At 41.4% G+C, this 20,459-nt stretch overlaps 1 protein-coding gene across 4 annotated transcripts in view; it reads left to right on the top strand.

Annotated features, from left to right (window-relative positions):
• Positions 1 to 20,224, top strand: part of dlgap4a (discs, large (Drosophila) homolog-associated protein 4a) — a 79,029-nt gene extending 58,805 nt beyond the window's left edge. The window contains exons 2-12 of one of the 4 annotated variants that reach the window (XM_087782149.1): positions 6,103 to 7,343; positions 7,953 to 8,185; positions 8,329 to 8,406; positions 8,687 to 8,834; positions 10,198 to 10,411; positions 14,993 to 15,420; positions 15,492 to 15,589; positions 16,558 to 16,991; positions 17,529 to 17,620; positions 17,782 to 17,925; positions 18,231 to 20,224. In XM_087782149.1, the coding sequence (XP_087638275.1) occupies positions 6,159 to 7,343; positions 7,953 to 8,185; positions 8,329 to 8,406; positions 8,687 to 8,834; positions 10,198 to 10,411; positions 14,993 to 15,420; positions 15,492 to 15,589; positions 16,558 to 16,991; positions 17,529 to 17,620; positions 17,782 to 17,925; positions 18,231 to 18,455 (3,279 nt within the window). In that variant the 5' untranslated portion in view covers positions 6,103 to 6,158 and the 3' untranslated portion in view covers positions 18,456 to 20,224. Of the gene's footprint in view, positions 1 to 6,093; positions 7,344 to 7,952; positions 8,186 to 8,328; positions 8,407 to 8,686; positions 8,835 to 10,170; positions 10,412 to 14,992; positions 15,421 to 15,491; positions 15,590 to 16,557; positions 16,992 to 17,528; positions 17,621 to 17,781; positions 17,926 to 18,230 lie in introns of those variants that run through there. The other 3 variants (XM_087782148.1, XM_087782150.1, XM_087782151.1) reach the window with 3 other exon arrangements.
• Positions 20,225 to 20,459: the final 235 nt, after the last annotated feature.

Below are 20,459 nucleotides of genomic sequence, written 5' to 3'. Positions count from 1 at the left end.
AACATACGAACCAATCATCCTGGTATTGTCTGAGCCTTTTCTGCTGTTGTTCAACTCGACGTCAGCTGCTAAGCCAATCTTCTGGTGCCGATGGAGCCTGAACTGCATTTAAATGTAGTGCCGGAGGATTCACCCACCCCTGCTATTACCCAATAACATGCAATAACTCCCCCCGGGCTCCTGCTCAGATGCATATGCGGCTACTGTGTTTTGACAGCGTTCGCATCCCTTAGCATGCATGTCACAACCTAGCGTGACTGCCGAGAGTATTGCACGCAGCTTAACGTTATTTTCTCTTTCACCTGATGTATTCTGACCAAATTTCATTGGGGAACGGGAATTTCACGGCGTCCTGCGCTCGCCCTCCAGAACCACCACCAAGGTCGCCCACTATAAGCCAACTGTTTGCTCAAAGGCCTATTATCTTAATAATTGTCCAATCCTCATTAACAAAGCAAGAGAGTCGTTTATGCAGCGCTGCGTTTATACTTGGCTACACAATGAAGCAATTTTAGAATCCTTCTATTTTAAACCCATGAATATTGCCGAGTCACTGAACTGAATCGCCGCGGTCAGGCAACGCTGACTCGCCGCTGCAATTTGTGACTAAATGAAAATATGTAGAAAGGAACCAGTGGAGGTACAGTGAGGATGGACAGTGGCCCGAGGGAGAAGGCTCAGGCCCTCTCTCACTGTAATTACACTTCAGTGCGTGCAGGGGGAACAAGGCGGAGGATCACTTTACCTTCAGAATCCTGGGAGCCACGTGCTCTTAGCTCGGAATATTCCAGCGAGCTCAAAAGTCATCGCTCAGGTTGAACAATATGGTGAAGATGCTTTGACAGACATGGAAGTTTATCCGAATATTGAATTGTTGAAGTTTAAATCGATAAATTGTTTTTAACGAAATAGTTTGATTTAATAATCTTATATTATTATTAATCTCCTATTAATAAGTTTATTGAAAGGTTTAACCTTTTTTTGTTATGTCTGGGTCAACGTCAACCAGATGCCCGAAAACAAATGTGTTTGAGTTATCCCTAGTATTATCAGGTGAACGACCATATTTCTGGAAGCCAGGGAGGACATGGTTTCGGGCAAACCGGGTCACCTTGACCCAGAGATAACAAAAGGGTTAAATGTTTGTATTGAATATTTCAATTTAAAAATCTGGTTGAATCTGTTTGGGGTTTTTAAATAATTAATTTAATAAAAATCCACAAAGAACAGAGTTCAGGATTCTAATTTGAATAATTCCAAAATACTCTATATAATATAATAATATTCTATATTTTTTTATTCTTAGCAAATTTAACATACACTGTAAACATACATTTAAATGGCGACTAATGAAAGAACATTGATTTTACTAAATATGTTTTTCAATTAATGAAATTAGAAAATCAAATAAAAAGGTTAAACTTTCTTTCTTTTTTTGTATCATTTTATATTATTATTTTACTATTATAAAACTATTTTATCATAAGTATAAATGATATGAAGTATAAAATATTGCATTAAGAAAAGTGTTTACTATATGTAAAAACAACAAATTCAACCTTTGAATAAACAAGTTGTTGAACTAAGGCTTGGTTATTATTCAACATTTCATGATAGGAATTATTTTTTAAAAAATGATTAAATCAATGATTAAAAAGAAAATTTAGAAAAAAAAATCAAAGTTTCAAAGTTTGGAATGTTAATTTTAACCTTTGTGTTATCAATATTGTGTTTTAGGAACCTGAATACCCTCAAACACATTTGTTTTTGAGTCTCCGGGTCACCCTGACCCTGAGACAACACAAGGGTTAAACATTGAATATTCTGATGGCACTGATGTACTTCCATAACATGTCACTGAAGGCATCCTTGACAAACTGAGGCCTGAATGAAGCAGGTGTTTTCTGAGAGATTCTACCTGAAGAAAAAGACAAACTTCAATCTGCTGCCCTCGACCGTTTCCCCTCCTGTTAATGTGATTAATCCACATGTGGCAGTTCACTTCCGTCTGCAAGGAAAATTGCCCGCTGGGTTTATTTACAAGCTTCCGGGTTACTGGTTTTGCAGAGCGACGTTGTCCGAAGATCTCGACTTCATGCGAGTTTGTGTTAGCCGCGGGCTCATTGCGCACACAGTGGTGCTGATGCTGACAACTCAGCGCTGATTCATTTCAGTGTGCTGGAAGTTACTGGCTGTCAATGCTGCGAGGCTGGATAAGGGATGGTTTTCTGCAGGAGGGCCACGAAAAGAAAAAAGAGGTGATTATTGAAGTCGACTGAGGATTTCAATAGCATCTGTGGAGTCACCCTGAAACACAAAGAGAAAGACCTGGATCAATACGAGCAGCGTTCTTCTCTGCCGTGATACAGGCTGGAGGGGAAATGAACGCTTCAGAAGACATTTATTACGACTCGTGGCTGGTGGCTCGGAGGGACACAGACCAGTAACTCCTGGTGCTGCTTATTGGTGGGCCTGGTGTAGATCTAACAGGAGCACTATGTCAGCACAGTTACACCGCCTCCCTACGGACTGATGGTGTGGGTTCTTGACAAAGCAGCTGCATTTACAGGTACTTTTTCAAAGAGAAGTGCTTCGCTGAACAAGATCTATGTCTCACGTTTGATTAATAATGTCTGGAGGACTCATCTGTTCTCCAGTAAATGTGTTTGAAATCTAATAGCTTTGTTGCGTTCAATATCTTTAGACTCTGGTCAACGTGGACGAAGAGAGTGTGCCAATTGTTACCTCTGCCAAGGAGCTTCTGTGCTCGATGAACAGATTTAAATTACATTTTCAGGAAATTCCAGTAAAGAAACAATTTTGGTTGTGTTCAGAGTTACCATTCAGATTCTCAAATCATTCGAAGGTTTGTTGGTTTGGGAACTATTAACCCTTGTGTTATCTCAGGGTCAAGGTGACCTGAAGAGAACCAATGTGTTTGAGGTATCCCTTGTGTTGCTTCTGGGTCAAGGACAATGCAGGGTCAATGCTTCGCTACAGGGCAGAGACTGGAAGAAAGTTAGACACATAGAGACTCATACATATATTTATAAACAATATTGATTCATTGCTTTTTTTATATTGAAGCAGCACTATGTAATGTTTAAAAAATGTTTCTGGCTCCCTCCAGTGTAAGAAAAGTGCAACTGAATGATGTGGCTCCTTTTTATCTTTAGTTTACTAAATAACATTAAGACCCATGTATTGTCAGTTTCTCGTTTTATATTCTAGTATGTTGAAAAAGTCAATTAGTACTTCATATCAAAAGGCTGCATCTGACCCACTGCTGTAGATGGTAGTGGTGGTCACATGTCACTCTGAGAGAGTATGGTCACCTGGTGAAGAAGAACGTAAAAATAATAGCTAAAGACAACCTTTTCCAACTCATTTTCCGGCTCATTTATTTTTTTACTTACTCTATTACTTATTACTTATTCAAATTTTTTTTAAAAGCAAGACAAACAAAACACTCACCCACCTCAGAGAAAACAAAATCAATGAATCAATGAAAGACACACAGCAAAACACCCAGTACAAAAAATAAAACAATAATAATAAGATGATCCAACACTTTAAAATTCTGGTTCTTACTTTCAGAGCTATTCATGGTCAGGCTCCTCCTTACATCACTGATCTGATCCAGCCTTACACCCCAGCTCGGGCTCTGAGGTCTGTGGATCAGAATCTACTTATGGTTCCACGCACACGGCTCAGGACCAGAGGAGAGAAATCTTTTCAGGCTGTTGCTCCTAAGCTTTGGAACAATCTTCCTCTCTCTTTGCGCCTGATGGAGTCTACTGACTCCTTTAAGAAACATCTTAAGACTTTTCTATTTGTTCAGGCTTTTCCTTGAATTTCTCGAACTCCTGTGTTGTTCTCGGTGTTGTCTTGATCTTTGAAGTATGTACTGTTTTGAGTATTGTTTTGATTGTTAAAGCGCTTTGTGACCCTGGTCTCGAAAAGCGCTATATAAATATATATTACTTACTTACTTACTTACTTACACAAAAGTGGAATGGTATACAGACTGTTAGGAGTCCAAGGTGTGGTGCCATATATATAATCCAGGAAAGTTTTACATATTGACGAAACTCCAGAGTCTGTGTGACTTTGTATTGTCTCGATCAATGATTGGATTTATTCAAGTACTAATGTTATTAAGTCCACGTTTCTGCCTTTCATTTCTGTTCCTTATTCGTTTTTCCCAAAGGGTTCTCGGAGGGTTAGTTGATGGTTTCATATAAGAATCAAAACATTTCACAGCCAGAGAAACCAGTTGCTTGCTCCCAGGTTCGGTTATTATAAGTGACTCAAGCTCATCAAGGGGAATCAAATTCAAATGTGCTATGTTTTACTAAGATATTAGGAACCCTTTTGAAGTCTCAAAAAACGTATGTTACATGGTGCTGCTTTAACATGTTTTAAATTGCACTATTTACATTTTGGGAATTTATGTGCACATTATAAATGCCTAAAATAATATACTAGTTTAGGTTTATGACATGTGTTGAGAGATAACAACAGGTTTATCATTTAAGATCATGTCATTGTTAAATGTTCAACATTCTGAAGCTTCATCCGTCCATGTTGGCGGTTTGTCAACAGGTTTGTGTGTGTCCTTGTGTAGGTGTGAGTCGGTTTGTCAGCGGTGGCGCCTACAGGATGGGAACACGTGGGGCAACAGTGGATGAATTACAGCAGCGTTGTAAACGCGCTGGTGTGTTTGTCAGCACGCTGCTGTGGAACACTGACTCAGTTAAGTAGCTGTTCTCGCTCGGCGAAGATCGCACGGGAGGTCACGGAGGCGCAAGAAGTGGCAAAGCAATGCGGTGAAATGAAAACGTGCGTCGTTAACATTCAGCTCGCAGGCAAGATTTGAAGCCTGCTGTGGGAGCGAGCTCTTACCATTGACTGATGGCTGACTCACTCCACTGTGATACACACAGCATCTGTTGGAGAGAATTTGATGCAGCACACATTTCTGCTCTGTGAGAACCGTGAGTTTTCATAACCTTGATGCAATTCTGCTCTCTCTTTATAGTCAGATTAAAGCGGGCTTTTGACGAATAAGAACATTAGCGTTGCCGTGACGTACTTAAATTCGTCACATCACTAACTATTGTGTTTGTCTGCCTACAGCTGGAGCTATCACTAGGGTTTTCCACAACAGACACATTTTACAGGCAGTCAATGGACAAATAAACATCCTCTTTACGTTATTAATTATCGTCAGTGCATCAGAAAACGCTACTTATAGACTAGGGGGTTAGATTTAATGATTCAACCGTAGCCATTAGCCATGCGTCAGAGCTGTCGTCCAATGTCACCTTTTACCTGAAAAAAAGAATCTTGTTTATCTTTCACAGATACTCATTTACATTCATCACAGTACGGTTGTAAGGTCTGATTTCACCTTTTTTTACCTTCTGAAACTCGTGAAAAAGAATAATAATTAATGATAAAATATAATTTAGTAGAGGACTAATGAATTAATTGTGACACACTGTCAATATTAAATATTATGTGGGAATAAATGTTACCTTAAATTAAACAACAAATTTAATTATGTAAGTTAGGTCAATAGGTTTTAACTGAATTATTAAAAAAAAAATACATATACATGCTACATACAACGACATCACGTTGAAATATCGAATTATGGTTAACAAATGTATTATTTGACCTAAAAGCCTGATAGGTTAAAACAAGGTGCTGGTTCTGGATTCTTTTGGGTTTATATGTGTCCCACACCGCCACCTGCTGGCTTTGATATGTATGTCGTACCATGGTGGCAGAAACGCTTTATTTCGCTCAGGTGTCATACTGCACTCAAAAACTTTGACTGAGAGCATGTAGACATTTACTCAAGAACTATATTCAATTATGGTACTTTATCTATGAAAGTAAAATAAAAAAATATATGTTTTTAAATGTATATATGACCTAAGGCACACATTTATTTAAACATTTTAGTAACATAATGTCGGGGCATGAAAATGTGTTTTGGCACAGAAAAAGTATTTGGGAAAAAAACAAAAAGTGACCAAGCATTGTTCTACTCATTCCTAACTTTCTGATGTTTTTGTGTTTTTTTTTTTCCAGGTTGGTCCATCCAGGTCTGAAGACCTGCACTGATGATCTGAGGAAAAACCACCACAATGAAGGGGTTAGGAGCCAACCGCAGTCGCCATTTATCTGACTCATGTGAACCAGCAGGGTGCCCACAGAAGCCTCTGTGCCCTTTAAACTCTGACCCCCACAGCACTTTTCTGTTGAATCCTTCCATAAACCACTATGGCACCCTGGACCCCCACATGCACCAGTGTTCCCCAACCAGTCCGACCCCCTTGACCCCGGACTGTCTGCTTCCCTACAGTCAGATGTCTAACAGCAGCACATTTCCTCGCCTTCATTACGCCGCCCAGTCTGAGCTGGCCGACTGCCCGCAGGCCTGTATGGGTGCAGGTGGGCCAGGCCGAGGACAGAATGCTCTCACCACCTCCCTGTCCATGGGGATGGGTCTTGGGATGGGTCTAACTGGCGCTCCAATGATCACCAGTGGATCTGCGACCATCTCCTCCGCAGCCATGGCCAAGATGAACCGGTTACCCTCCAACCTTCTGGACCAGCTGGAGAGACATCTCCCGCTGCAGAGGGACGGCTTCAGCACCCTGCAGTTCCACCGGGGGCGCATGTCCAAGCAGAGGAGCGAGAGTCCCGGGCGGATACGTCACCTCATGCACTCGGTGCAGAAACTTTTTGCCAAATCACAATCTTTGGAAAACTCCGCAGTCAAAGGCAACGTCAACGGGCGTTCGGCTGGAGGAGCGCCGGGGGCGGCGGGGGAAGACGGCAGCAGAACCAGAAGCAAGAGCAAGGACCGAGCCAAGACTGAGGGACCAAAGTCGAGAGGAAGACCCAACACAATTGGACTTTGGGGCTCAGATGACGCCCTTGACTCAGAGGCTACCAAAGCCAGCACCGTCGTCGTCGGTTACCGAAATCCGCTGACCATGATGACTCTGGGCCGAGCGGTGTCGGACAGCCAGGCCGCTCCCAGATACATCCCACAGGGCTACAACACAATCTCTGCACATTCTCTAAAGACCTCCAAAAGCAGCAGTGACCTCAAGTTCCTGGCCTGCCAGGCAACACAGGTGGGGCCCAAAGACGAGAAAGAAAGGATGAGGAGCAAGGACGACACCATGGTGAAGAGAGGATCGTGGTCCACGCTCACCCTGAGTCAGGCTCGACAGGTGTTACAGAAAGGGTCGGCAACTGTGAACAGAAGCCTCTTGAAATCCAAGTCCTGTCACCAGGACCTGGCACAGCAGTTCCTCCAGGCAAGAAAAAGCAAGAGTCCTCCTCATCAGCAAGTTTTACACATTCAGAAAAAGATGTACTCATAATCTCACAAGGAACCCATTGATGATCTTATTTTTTTTTTTTAATCATCACACAAACGATCACAAGACATGAATAAAGACATCATTTTGTAATATTGATAATAAACAAACACATTTTGAAAAATCAAGTATGAAAGAAATATATTGTTCATTTAAATGGAAACATGAATATAGTTTAAAATTGTTTGATTACAATTTACTTTTTTATTATTACAGTTGGTTTGAATACAGATTACATTTTTTTTTCAAGTTTAAAATTGTTTGAATAACACAGCTAGAGATTGTATGATTACAGTTGATAATTTTTAATAAAGCTAGAGATGGTTTGGTTTCAGGTTAGAATTAGGTCAATTACAATTAAAAATGTTTGTTTGTGTTTGAACATTCTACGATTGCATGTGTATGATGTATTCAAAACAAAAAATGTGTTCGATTAGAAATGGTATTTTGAATAAATAAGATAAGATTAAGATCATATTAAATTAAATGACCAAAATAAAAGTACCTCTGGACTCAAAGTACGTTCTGGTTTTTTTTCGAATCCAGGTCCCGCTGGGGGACTGGGCCGGTACTCTGGGTCCCGGCCGCAAAGGAAGTGAAATCCCGTGTCGAAGGATGCGCAGTGGCAGCTATGTAAAAGCAATGGGTGACCCCGAGGACAGCGAGGAGTCTGACGGGAGCCCCAAACCCTCACCCAAGTCGGCCGCCCGCCGCCAGAGCTACCTGAAAGCCACCCAGCACTCTCTGAGCGAGCAGCAGGCGCCTCCACCTGCACGCAGGTTAGTCACTGTCAAATGTGCTGCAAACTGTTCCTCCTCTAGTGTCAGCAGGGGGCAGCACAGAGTCACAAATAAACGATTTGCAAAAAGCTGGACTATGTTTCTAGGGCAAAATTGATTTTACCCTCCGTCCTGCCTGACAGGCTTTGTTGCCAGACTCGTATACAGGAGGATTATCTTTGGTCTTCGCTACAGGCTGCTTGTTCTATGCAGCATCTGAGGTCAGTGTCATGCAGGAAGTGTGACCCTCAGCCCTCCCTTCACCAGAACCACATTTTGCCCACAACCATGCCTGGTCCTTGAATTTCCCAGTAACTTCCCTACCTGCAACTGGTTTAACACTCCTTTTAAGTTGTGAACTCACCATGCAAATGACCTATCACACCCAGGAGCACACCTGTCTACTAATATTAGCCTAATGCTGTATGCTGTGTTTAATTAAAAAAAAAGAGATTTGAAAGTAATCTAAATCAGCTTTTTTTACTCCGTTGACTCCTGCAGCTCCCTGCCCTCACTGAAGGAGCTCTCTACGAACCGCAGCCTCGATAACCTGGACTGCCTGGTGAGTCCAGTGGAAGTCCCTGTGCGACTGAGACACAGCGATTTTGGACAAGGCTCCTGCACCCTGGGCAGAGGAGCTGGCACACAGGTACAATTCCCTTCAATAAATAATGAAGAAGAAAGATAGATAGATAGATAGATCGATGGATAGATGGATGGATGGATGGATGGATGGATGGATAAAAGAACAAAAAGACAAATGACAGATATCTAAGAATAAAGAACATAGAGCAAAGAAAAATAACACAAAGAAAAGGATACAAAGATTAACTAGAATATAATTAAAATTATATAATCTCATAGCACAAGGAATGAATGAGTCCCTCAGTCTATTAGTTTTGCATCTGGGAAGAAGCATTCATGCTCCATATGCTTATCTGCTCACTGATGACAGTGTTCAGAGGATGACTGTCATCATCCATGATGGACAGTAGTTTGTTCAATGATCTCCTCTCAGCAACTGTCACCAGTGAGTCCAGCTTCATGCCAACCACAGAGCCAGTCCTCCTGATCAACCTGTCCAACCTGTTGACACTCCTCTTGGACAGATTCCCACCCCAACACACCACAGCATAGAACAGGACACTGGCCACCACAGACTGGTAGAACATGCAGAGGAGTTTCCTGCAGATGTAAAGATATATCTTCCAATGCAAAATATCCTAATCTAATAATAATAATTGTTATTATTAATAATAATAATTGTTATTATTATTGTGAACTAATGTTATTATTATTATGAATATGATAACAGTTATGATAATGATTATAATGATAAATGTTGGGGTTTCTCCTTTTAATTACTCTAGTTGTTTTTTTTTTCAAACCCTGTGTTTATTTTGGTTTTCTAGCCCGTTAGAAAATGCAATTACCTACCTGACTATAGTCATGACTATGATTTTATTTAAATGTCTTTTAGGAATCAATATAAACATCAAGTCTGTGGCTGTAAAACTGCTTCAGAGATATTAGAAAAGTCCACTGTGGCTGTTGACTTGGCGTGTAATTCAGCCAGCTGGGAATATGCAAAGGGAAAGAAATAGAGCTGGAGTGCGATTGCAGACTGACGAAGTGGGAAGGATGAGTCACTTTCACCCGCAGCGTCAAATCACCGTCTTCCTCCCATACAAATGTAAATGGTATCGCTCAATACTACCATTTAAGAATATTTCTAGTCACATGTGCAGCTATTTTTAAAAAGTGAGTTTCAGTAGGACAAGAAACCAACGGATGAAGCTATTTTAAGAAGCTGCTTCAATGCTCTAAAGCTTTAACATTTTGACAGAAGGCACAAAACTAACAACAATTTTTTTTGTGAGATCTGATTACAGATAGAAATCCTTAATTGGCCAAGTTAGTCGTGATCAACTTGATACTCCAGATTGACCTACATTTCCATTGAAAGATGCTTGTCTGCCCCCCAGCATGTGAGTCGGCACATGTTCTTGCAGGTCTGTGGACAAGGCTTCATGCACTCAGTGGCGCACTGTGAGGGGGAGTCACAGGCGGTGGAGGCGCTGGACCTCCCTGCACCCACGTGCTTCCGGTCCCGCAGCCATAGCTACCTGCGGGCCATCCAGGCGGGCTGCTCCCAGGACGATGACACGGCCTCCGCGGACTCAGACTCACCGCCGCCCACCACCGGAGGCTACAGCTACAGCACTAGTGAGTTCTCATGAGATATCAACTTGCTTTGAAATATATTAGGGGAAATCAAATAATGTAGTCACACCGTTCATTCATTTGTATTTTGTAAGTTTATTTTTTTCCATTTAATGTCGTACTTTATTTAGGGTGACCATATGTCCTCTTTAACCCGGACATGTCCTCTTTTTTTGTCTGGTATGGAGCGTGGACATTATATTCACATCACAGACCATTGTAGTTACGGATACTACAATTAAACATTCTAAATTGGTCGAGCACGTAATATCTGGCTTAATACTATATTATTTTTCTCTATCTAAAGATTGATTTCAATAGCAACTGCAAGGTAATATCAAAACTTTAAGGCACAGAACAGTTGTGCAAGAAGACAAAGAAGACAAAAGAAAAATAAATGCTAAAAAGTATTAACTTCTCTTTTTCGTTTGATTCAATGTTGTGTCAATATTTATATTTTTGCATTAGTCATAATAAGAGACAGTCATTTGAGGAATAACTAAACACTGAAAAATGGGAAAATCGTTTTTTCTTTTTGTTTAGACATTATTTATATTTTTAAATATTTGTGTATAAGTGTTTTAAAGAATTGTTGGACTAGTATATAAATATTAGATTGTATTTTGTTAGATATCGGAATAATTATTTATAATTATTGCAGACCATAATGTATATGATGTATCTGTGATGCTGACTCCTTTAAGAAACATCTTAAGATGTTTTTATTTGTTCAGGCTTTTCCTTGATTTTCTGGAACTCCTGTTGTGTTATCAGTTTTATCTTGCCCTTTAAACTATATACTTTATTGAGTATTGTGACCCTGGTCTGGAAAAGCGCTATACAAATAAAAATGACTTACTTACTTACTTACTTTAGATAACTTTTATAAACACAACTTTCTTCTCAGATAAGCCTGTTTAAGTTTAAGTTAGGAATTCAAAATAACAATTTCACTAACCCCCCAAAACCCTGAATAATTTGTTACACCCCAACTCCCCCTAGTACTGTCCTCTTTTTGGGGATTCATAATATAGGCATATATTCTACTTTATTGCAAATGATTCTGTAAAAGAAATACTAAAGCAATATTTAGGGTGTAACCTTTGGATAGTTTGGTAAGGATGAATAGACACTCATGTTTTGTTTGTCTTGAAGACAGCTAGTGTTGTGGTTTGCTCAGATGTTTGTTGTAGCTTCAAATCGGTGCACGGATGACCGTCTATTGTCGAGAATGGGTCATTGTTATCCAGCCCATAATCCGTTCCCGCGGAGTCAGAGCCCAAACCAAACACACCTATCCTGACGTCAATGCCAAGCAGAGGTTCTAACCCATGACGCCGCTCCGCGATGAATCTCGCCCTCACCGGTGAAGCCGCCGTCCAATCAGAGCGCGGGGAGAGTTGCCGCCGCGCGCATGACTCCAATCCCGGGCGTCCAGGGCGTGTCCTCCTCGTCTTTTCTTCCCAGCGTCGATGTGTATCGTATGGCAGCTCCCTACATCTTGTCTGTGCTCCACCGACGACCCGTTTATTGGAATATTTCATTCTCCTCTGACAAAGTAAGGTTTTTTCCTCTTCATTTTACAGGACAAATGACTATTAATCGTCGAGCGCTGTCGCGGTCGTATCAATAGACAGCTAGCGCAAGCTAACGGTGTGGCAGGTTAGCTTTGCTAACGTGTGTGAAGAAAGAGATGAATCCCTCACTCCAGCGGCGAGCACGTCATGGGATGCAGATCCAGGAAGCTGCGTGGCTGCTGGTGCGGATGAGACCCGGAGGAACCGGTGTTCCGGTACTCGTGTCTTTGTTAGCTCGCCCATTTATTTCTCCACTATGTACCGCCCCAGGCTAACACTAGTTGAAACGTTAAATACCCTGTGCGGTGGCGGCGGCTAATGCTAGCTCTATCTAACAACCAGGACAGATTAACAGAGAAATCTGCTTTTTATTTTATATCATAAGTTTGTCTAGTAACTAATATGTGAATATATTCACACATTTAGTATCACCAGGTAGTTGCTTGTTGGACTCTAAAGGTGAAGTATACCACCTATAACACCTGCAGCTGGGCGGGTCATTTCTGGTAGCACCATGTATGGTGTGTTGGTGGATAATAACATTAGTTATTGTTCTAAATTGTGCGTGTGTCAGTCTGCAGTGGTCAGTACCTAAAAGTGAAATTACGAGGTTAGAAAAGTGTTGTGGCAGAAGACTCGCATATCTTATTCAAAGTAAAAGCCCTTTGTGTCTTCTCTTTGTTTGTTTTTTTAGTTCACAATAGTTTATAATAGATAACTTTGTATTGCTATTTTACATCAAAATGTCTGATGTGTTGCTGTCTTCTATTTAAGGATGTTGAAAATTTGAACACTTTCATGATTATATATAAATATCCTTTTTTTTAACCTGTTTATTGTCCTGCCTAAATGTTGACACAAGGTGTGTACTGTCTGTTGTATGTCGAATACGTTACACAATGTGTCAGGGCGCTACATTCTATCATGGATAGACGGTGAGTCATACACACTACTGTGACACACACTTCCTCTAAGTCAACGATGAGGTCATCTCTTCTGGATCATCGTTGACTAGTTTCAGTCTGAAGTGAGCTTACAAATACGGGTGTGGTGTAAATTTAACAAAGATTGAAACAATTGGTGGGTGTTTAAGTGCAAGTCTAAGTGGTATATTTATCGGCTTGATATCCTATCATCAGTGCGGTGCTAAGTGAGTTCTACATGTCGAGTTGAAACACTGGTCAGAGGTCTTGCCATGCCACGTGTCCCAGGATAATCTTTCAGTCTTTGACAGTTCACAGTCTGTCAGCGTGCCACGCTTCATTTTAACAAGGCTGCTAATCTTAGACGGGACTTCTGTTGCCACCTCTTCATGATTGCTGGAACACGTCCATGGCGGAAGTGGTGTTGGACATATGACCCACAGTCATAACTTCCAGCTATAAACCATTAAGGGCCTGTGTTGAGCTTAGTTGTGTAGTGAAAACCAGGGTGAGGTAAACATCATCTAGCTCCATGGTGTTAAATTGCACTGTAAATGGAAACCACTGAAAACTGGCTTGTGCTGAAACTATACTTAAAGGGCAACAAACGTGACCCAACTCTCCTAACTTACTCACATGTTTAAAATATTAAAGTCTTTCTCTTTAAGTTGCAATGATGAGTTTTTAAGTTATTACTTTATAAAGTTTTCCCCCGTCTGAAATCTCTGCAAACGAGAGGTTACAAGAGAGAAGCGCATTATGACATAATAATGGTCTTCCTCCAGCCAGCATTAATTACGCCCTGCTTTGTTTATATAAGTCCCTTAGAGGTGATGACAGGTAGATGAACCTCTAAGGTTGTATTCTATACTAGGGCCTGCTTTTTACCCTTTAACGAATGTCAAAAAAGCCAACGATCCCTAGTTTAAAGTCATTGCATGGCAGTTTATCATATTTAATTCAAGTTGGATGATGCTCATTATGTTAGAAATATTTCTTGCTCAGAGATAAAAATATTAAAAGCCCTTCATCATATGGGAAATTCATCTTGGGTATAAAGGGCTTTTCCTATTAAAAATTGTATAATTCTGTCAACTAATTTGTAGGCTTGATTGCTCCCCCATATGTACTGCTTTTTTCACTGTCTGGAAACATTCTCTGTGGCCCGTCTGAGCTTCTCCTGAATGTCGTGGTTTGAATTCCACAGCGGTGTTTGTGTATGTTGGTGGGATGTAATGAGGGGCTTTAGTGCTGCTGTTAGTCACAAACTGATGACGGAAGTAGGTCGGCCTCACAATTGCAGGCTGTTTGGACCTTTTTAGAACGAAACCACATGCCTCGCTGAAAAGCACTAAATAAAAGTAAACCCAGAGATCAGAAGATTTATTTTTATGAATAATATTTCGCATGCTGGGCATATAGAGAATATTAATTATTTGTTTCTAATATTTTCCTTTCTTTTCTACTTTCGAGTTGTGATTAAAATGATTTCTCATCAAGGTGTTGTTCAAAGAATATAGAAGTGGAAGGTGTCTCTAAAAGTTGGGTGACTACTTCTGTGCCTGTATTTACCTTTTATAGGTATACGAATGTGAAAGTTAAAAATGCTAAACAAAACATTTTGTTGGAGATAAAACAAACTGAAAAATTACTTTGTAAATCAATCTTTAATTCACTAAGGTGTTATAAGCTATTGAACAGTAGATTCTGATGCTTAAGGAGTACAGAAGTATTAGAATTATCACCTCAGCCCAACTTAGTTTTAACAATGTTCTGAAATATTGTCCATTTTTTTCTGAAAGGATAGGGAAAGCAGCAGGCAAAGCAAGGATGGTTCTCAGAAGTGAGGAAATGTCAAGTAGTAGCATGTTGAGGAAGCTCACCAGAGACATACTGATGTCAGTGGACCACATCTCCCAGCTGCATGGTAGGAAGTCTGAAGTAGCTAAAGAGGGGAACATGATCTGACCCATGAAAACAAAGTTGCTGTTATTTAAGTTTTTTCTTCCATCATTTTTTATCGTCTTTATCATCAGGGTTCTTGAGGTCATAGTAATCTTCATCTCTTTCTTCTCTCTTTTCAGGCAGCAATAGGAAAGGCCCTCCTCCAGTTCCACCTCGAACCACTTCCAAGCCCCTCATCTCAGTGACGCTGCAGAGCAGCACAGAGTCAGCCCAGGACACCTACCTTGACCAGCAGGACCACGGAAGTGAATCCGGACACAGCAATTCTTCAGACAGTCTGTGTAGCATACGCACAGGCAGCCTGGCTAAGGCTTTTCAGCCCTCGGCCACTGCCCCTACTGCGACTCGAGTACCTGCTGCAGCATCTTTGCCCCCTGTCCCTGCACCTCGGGACCTACCCCCCACCACCTCTTCTTCCACTTCCACCACTGCTGTCACAACCACCTCTTCATCCACTCAGTCCCAAAATGACACCCTGGCTTTGGGTCTTACACTAGAGCAGCCCCCCACTGTTGCCAAAAGAAAGTTATCTTCCATCGGCATTCAGGTGAGTTCATCACTTCTTACAAAGATTTTTTTACTTGAATGACATTGTGTCTTCTTTTGTCAACGGCTCAGGTGGATTGTGTTCAAACAACACCCAGAGAAACGCCACTACCCTTGAGTGTACCCTTAAAGTTTCAGTCCATTGGAGTTCAAGTTGAAAACGGCAGGCCGTATGTATTGTCCTCAATTTATTTGAGTCTTTCTTGTTAATATACATTTGAAAATGAGGAGAGTGAGCTTGCTACTGAAGGAAGCATTATTAATTTGACCTACCTGAGAGTTAATGTGTTTTTCTAAAGCGAGCACTCAACCGTGAAATTAAACTGCCAATTTGAGGCAGCTTTGAAACACATCTTTCTATCAGAAACTTACAAAATAACACGTGCTGTCATTACTATCTCCCTCCAAATATAAATGCAAATATTTACCTCCTACTTGGAGGTTATTTTAGCATCTGTGTCATCTGGCTGTCTATTAGCAAAACAGTTTGAAAACTGGTTAATAAATTGACATGGAAAAGTATAGGATTTTTAGTTGGATAAGCCTTGTGGAAAAAAATTGCGAGAAGCTTGATGGAGATTTCCCACGTTTCTACTTGATTTATTGGTCAGGCTGGCATTTTAAAAAATATATAGTTGAACAACTACTGTGATCAAATCTTCTCATCACAAACAACCAGCATGGTATGAGCCTGTTAAAAATAAAGTGCACAAAAAAAGCCATCGGAAATTAAGCGTCTTAACATCCGGTGTAGCTAGAGGGTTCTAATGCACGTTTAATAATTGATTTAAAGGCTTTTTTTTCCATCTGTATAAGTATTGTTATACTCTAAAGCACGTCTGCTTAACCTGGAGTCGGCATAAAGTGTTCCGGTACAGTGAGATGAACGCTTTCCTTTACTGCAGAGAGCTGGAAGATTTTGTGTGTCCAGCCCGCTGTAATTTTCTGTAATCCCATTTGTTTGACAGATTCTGCTCTCCTGCTAAGTGTCTCTGAAGTCAATGACGCGCTCATTCCCCAGTGCCTCTCACTGTAGATGTGTAGTCTACGTTTATTCCTGTAGTGTGCTGAAGTCTAATAATAATAATCTGATAACCGTGATCCTCGCTGACGTTGGTGTGCATGCTTGTCTCTGCAGTCTGAGCCGGGACAGCAGCATGGCCTCCAGGCAAAACACAGAGAGCGAACCATTAGAGCCCCAGGAAGCCGCGCCCACTCGGAACAACACGGCAAACTGCAGCATTAAGCCAACAGTCAACACAAACGTTACTAACGGACAGGACAAAGCCATGGACCCGAAGCCTCTCCAGCAGCAGCCGTCCTCCCTGCCAACAGTAACCAGTTCACCCCCGGAGAACCTGGACCCGGCTTTAGATCCATCCTCGCTGCCTCCCCCGGACCCGAGCCTGGAGGCGGGAAACTGTGGCGGAGATGCAGCTCAGCCCGTCACACCTGCTTGCCTCCGAGATGGAAACTGGTTCTTGAAATTGTTGCAGGCTGAAACGGGTCGCATGGAGGGCTGGTGTCAACAGATGGAGCTGGAGACCAAAGACAACAAGCTGTCAGAAGAAGGTGAGCGACAATCATCTCGACGTTGTCCTTTGTTCTTCTAAAAGTTCTCGCTGTAACGCTGCTCATAAGGCTGGGTCCACACTTTGTTTAGCTTATATGGAGTTGCAGTATTTCACATCTCTTTCATTTCCTGTAATAGCACTGGGGCTCTGAGGCAGATCTATCTGTGCAGCGTCTTAAATATGAATGAACAAGAAGCAGACAAGCCTCAGAGGCTCCATCAGTCCCTCCGCTCGCCACAGATGTGATTCATGAGTCCTCATTTACATGCGAATATTAGGATAGAAATTTCTGAATGGAGAGTGATTTTGTTATCTCCATGAGAATGACTTAAGTAGATGCATTGCTGTCATATTTGATCAAATAAATATTCCATTGCTTGACAACAGTAATAGAATCTTCGTCAGCCCCAGTTAATCTCCCAAAACGATATTTTCTAGTCAAACAAACGACACACGACACGTTTTAGCCACAGTTTAAACTGTTCTCCAACAGTTTGTTTGTATTCCACGTCTCATAATCTTCTCTGCGTTACAGTATTGGGAACAATTCGCAGTGCAGTCGGCAGTGCTCAGCTCCTCATTTCCAAAAAGTTTGAGCAGTTCAGAGGACTCTGTAATGAGAATTTGGTAAGTTTCATCTTTGAACACTCTGCAAGTAATATAGTAATATATAAGATGGTTTTTGGTCTGAAACAACAAACATTTCTGAATGAACTTATCTCGTTATCTCCTATCGCCTTCTCCTAGCTATACTATAGCACTTAACTTGAATTGTTTCTCAATTATAGAACGCAGACGCTAACCCTCGACCGACGGCACAGGACCTGGCAGGCTTCTGGGATCTGCTACAACTGTCAATAGAAGACATCAGCTTGAAATTCGACGAGCTCTACCAGCTAAAAGCAAACAACTGGCAGCTTCCTGAGAAGAAGGTGATGATAGGAGAACACTGGACTGTCAGAGGGAACTTGGACTGAAATGGACAAAAATTATTAAGCTTCATATCTGTTTTGTTTGCTCTAATAAAACTCTATTTTAATATTTGTAGGAATTAAGACATGCTTGATGTACTTGCTCACAATATAATTCCAAAATCATTTTTATTATGGAAACATGTTTTTATTTTGAAAGAAAAAGTTTTTTCCATTCTCTATGCATGTTTTTGACAATGTTTCAAAACTACCAGTTTCAGATACAAATATTTGTGTCAGTATAATCATATTTTCAACCTCCACAGGATGAAAACAAGCAGCCTCCATCGTCTGTGCCAAAGAAGCCATCGAAGCCGCGGCTGTCGGCGGGGAAGGACAGGAGCGTGGACTCTGCCGTGGACAAGCAAAGGCAGGAGGCCAGAAAGCGCTTGATGGCAGCAAAGCGCGCCGCGTCTGTGCGGCAGAACTCCGCCACGGAAAGCGCTGACAGTATTGAAATCTACGTTCCAGAGGCCCAAACGCGCCTTTGAGAGCACGACCCCACTGATGACCGCTCGTGTTCAGACACTCGGAGACGTTGCCACAGAGACGCTGAATCCTCCGAGCGGCGCAGACGCCCGCTGCCATCGGACAGACATAACCTTGATAGATATTTAATTTAATTGTGATATATAATTACTTGCTTAAATATAACAAGACTCTTCAATGTGTTAGTGTCTTGGACTAGGATGTTCTCCTCGCCCCCCCAGAGTCAAGGTATCCCAGAAGTTTACTCTCTCTGCTCGTCACGTAAGTTGTGGCTGCTGGTTGGTGAGCGGAGCTAGCATCCACATACACTCAGGATACACATGCAGGTGTGCTCACTGTCCACAGAGTCTTCCTGTTCTCTATTTATATTCGGCTGCCACTCACTCTGCGTGGCGTGTTCACACCACCGTGGAAGGATTCTTAAGGTGTTTGGACAAGAGAACCAGAGGAAGGCAGTAGCATATATATAAATCTATAAGATGAATATCACACTATGACTATGTTAATTTTGTAAATTGTTGTATACCAGATTATTTGTTAGAAAGAGGTCAGTGTTCTGTACCAAGGTAGTTTTTTATAGATTGAGTACTGTCATGACATATTAGCACTCGATGCAATCATTCACTCCACCTCTCACTCATTTCCTCTTTCACAAAGACACTTAACCGTGTCTGTGAGCGTCCATTATTAGTCTTAAACTCTTTTTTTTTCTTCTCTGCACCGAAGGTTTGCTAGAATATGTGCAGCCCTTGAGCCTCAGAGGAATGTATGAATCCGATTGCATTTTGCCGATCACGCTCAACTTGATCACTGCACTTTCCATTCACCTCAGATCAAGTTTGACCACATTTGTCTCATCCCACCATCCGCCTGTGAGGTCGGGGACCAAGACGTTGACCACTCGATGAGCCATTCCTGTTTCAAGCAATGATTTGCGCACAGGGTGAGGGTTTGATTCCGCTGGCAGGAACATAGCAATAACATCAGTTTGTTCTGTAACGGGTAGTTCAGTCGTTACTTCTGTTGAAGACATTTCTTGGCTTGAATGACGAATTTGTATCTCAGGTTCGACAGCTCAGCAGTAAAACCACTACCACCAGAATTATTTATTTCAAACAAAAGGCTGAAAGAGTCATTTGTGGATTGGAAGGATCCCAACAGACAAACCCACATGGCTGCTGCGCACAGGCTTGATTTCTTTTCTTCACTTTTTGAGCTTGAATTTCCACCTGCTCGAGGGTGAAGAACTGTGGTACATTTTTTCTTCTTCTTTATAGTTCAATCATGTTCGTTTACTCATTTAAAATGGGGTCTTGAATAATGTAGTTTTAATAAATATTGGTGCTTGCGGCAGTTTTCTTGTTGTGCCAACACAGCAACATTTCAATGTTAAAGCCTATTAAAGTATATTTTGTTTATTCTGCTCATGGTTTCAGTTGTGTATGTTTGCTCAGCTGACTTCTTTTTTTTTCAGTATCACCTCAGAGTGAGACTGAAATGTTTCTCAAATGAAGCCAGTGCCAACTGTACATGAGTGGAGCCGAGCAGATACTCATGCAGGCAAACTTGTTTTTCTGTTCCATTTCATTAAGAGCTGGCTCTCCCCCTGTTGGTCAATCTGTGTGCTGCACTCAATACATTTTCTTCTCAGTTTTCATAGTGGCAAATGATGTTGGAATGTTTCCACAACCAGTTTTTTAATTTAAGTTCACCGGTAATGGACATGTGCATTTCATTGTCCAAAGAAGTCATTAAACACCCCTTTGCTACATGTTCTGTCCATTATTCTTGACGCGTCTTCTATTGCAATCATTCATAATGTTTTGTAATATAAGCTGCTCGGCTGATATTACATGCATTTTTTTCTACTGTCACTGTCTGAGAGCATGGCCTTCCTATATGTAAATACAAACCATTTTTTTATCTATTATATTGGCCCTGCAAGAGAGAGAAGTCTGAGTGAGGCTTTCAGGGTACGCCGTGTTTCTGAGCGTTTATTACTGTGA

This window comes from Callionymus lyra, chromosome 19 (assembly GCF_982586985.1).
Source record: "Callionymus lyra chromosome 19, fCalLyr1.hap1.1, whole genome shotgun sequence".
Lineage (NCBI taxonomy): Eukaryota > Metazoa > Chordata > Actinopteri > Syngnathiformes > Callionymidae > Callionymus > Callionymus lyra.
The sequence above is the reverse complement of the archived record's forward strand: the minus strand, read 5'-3'. Positions and strand labels throughout refer to the sequence as shown.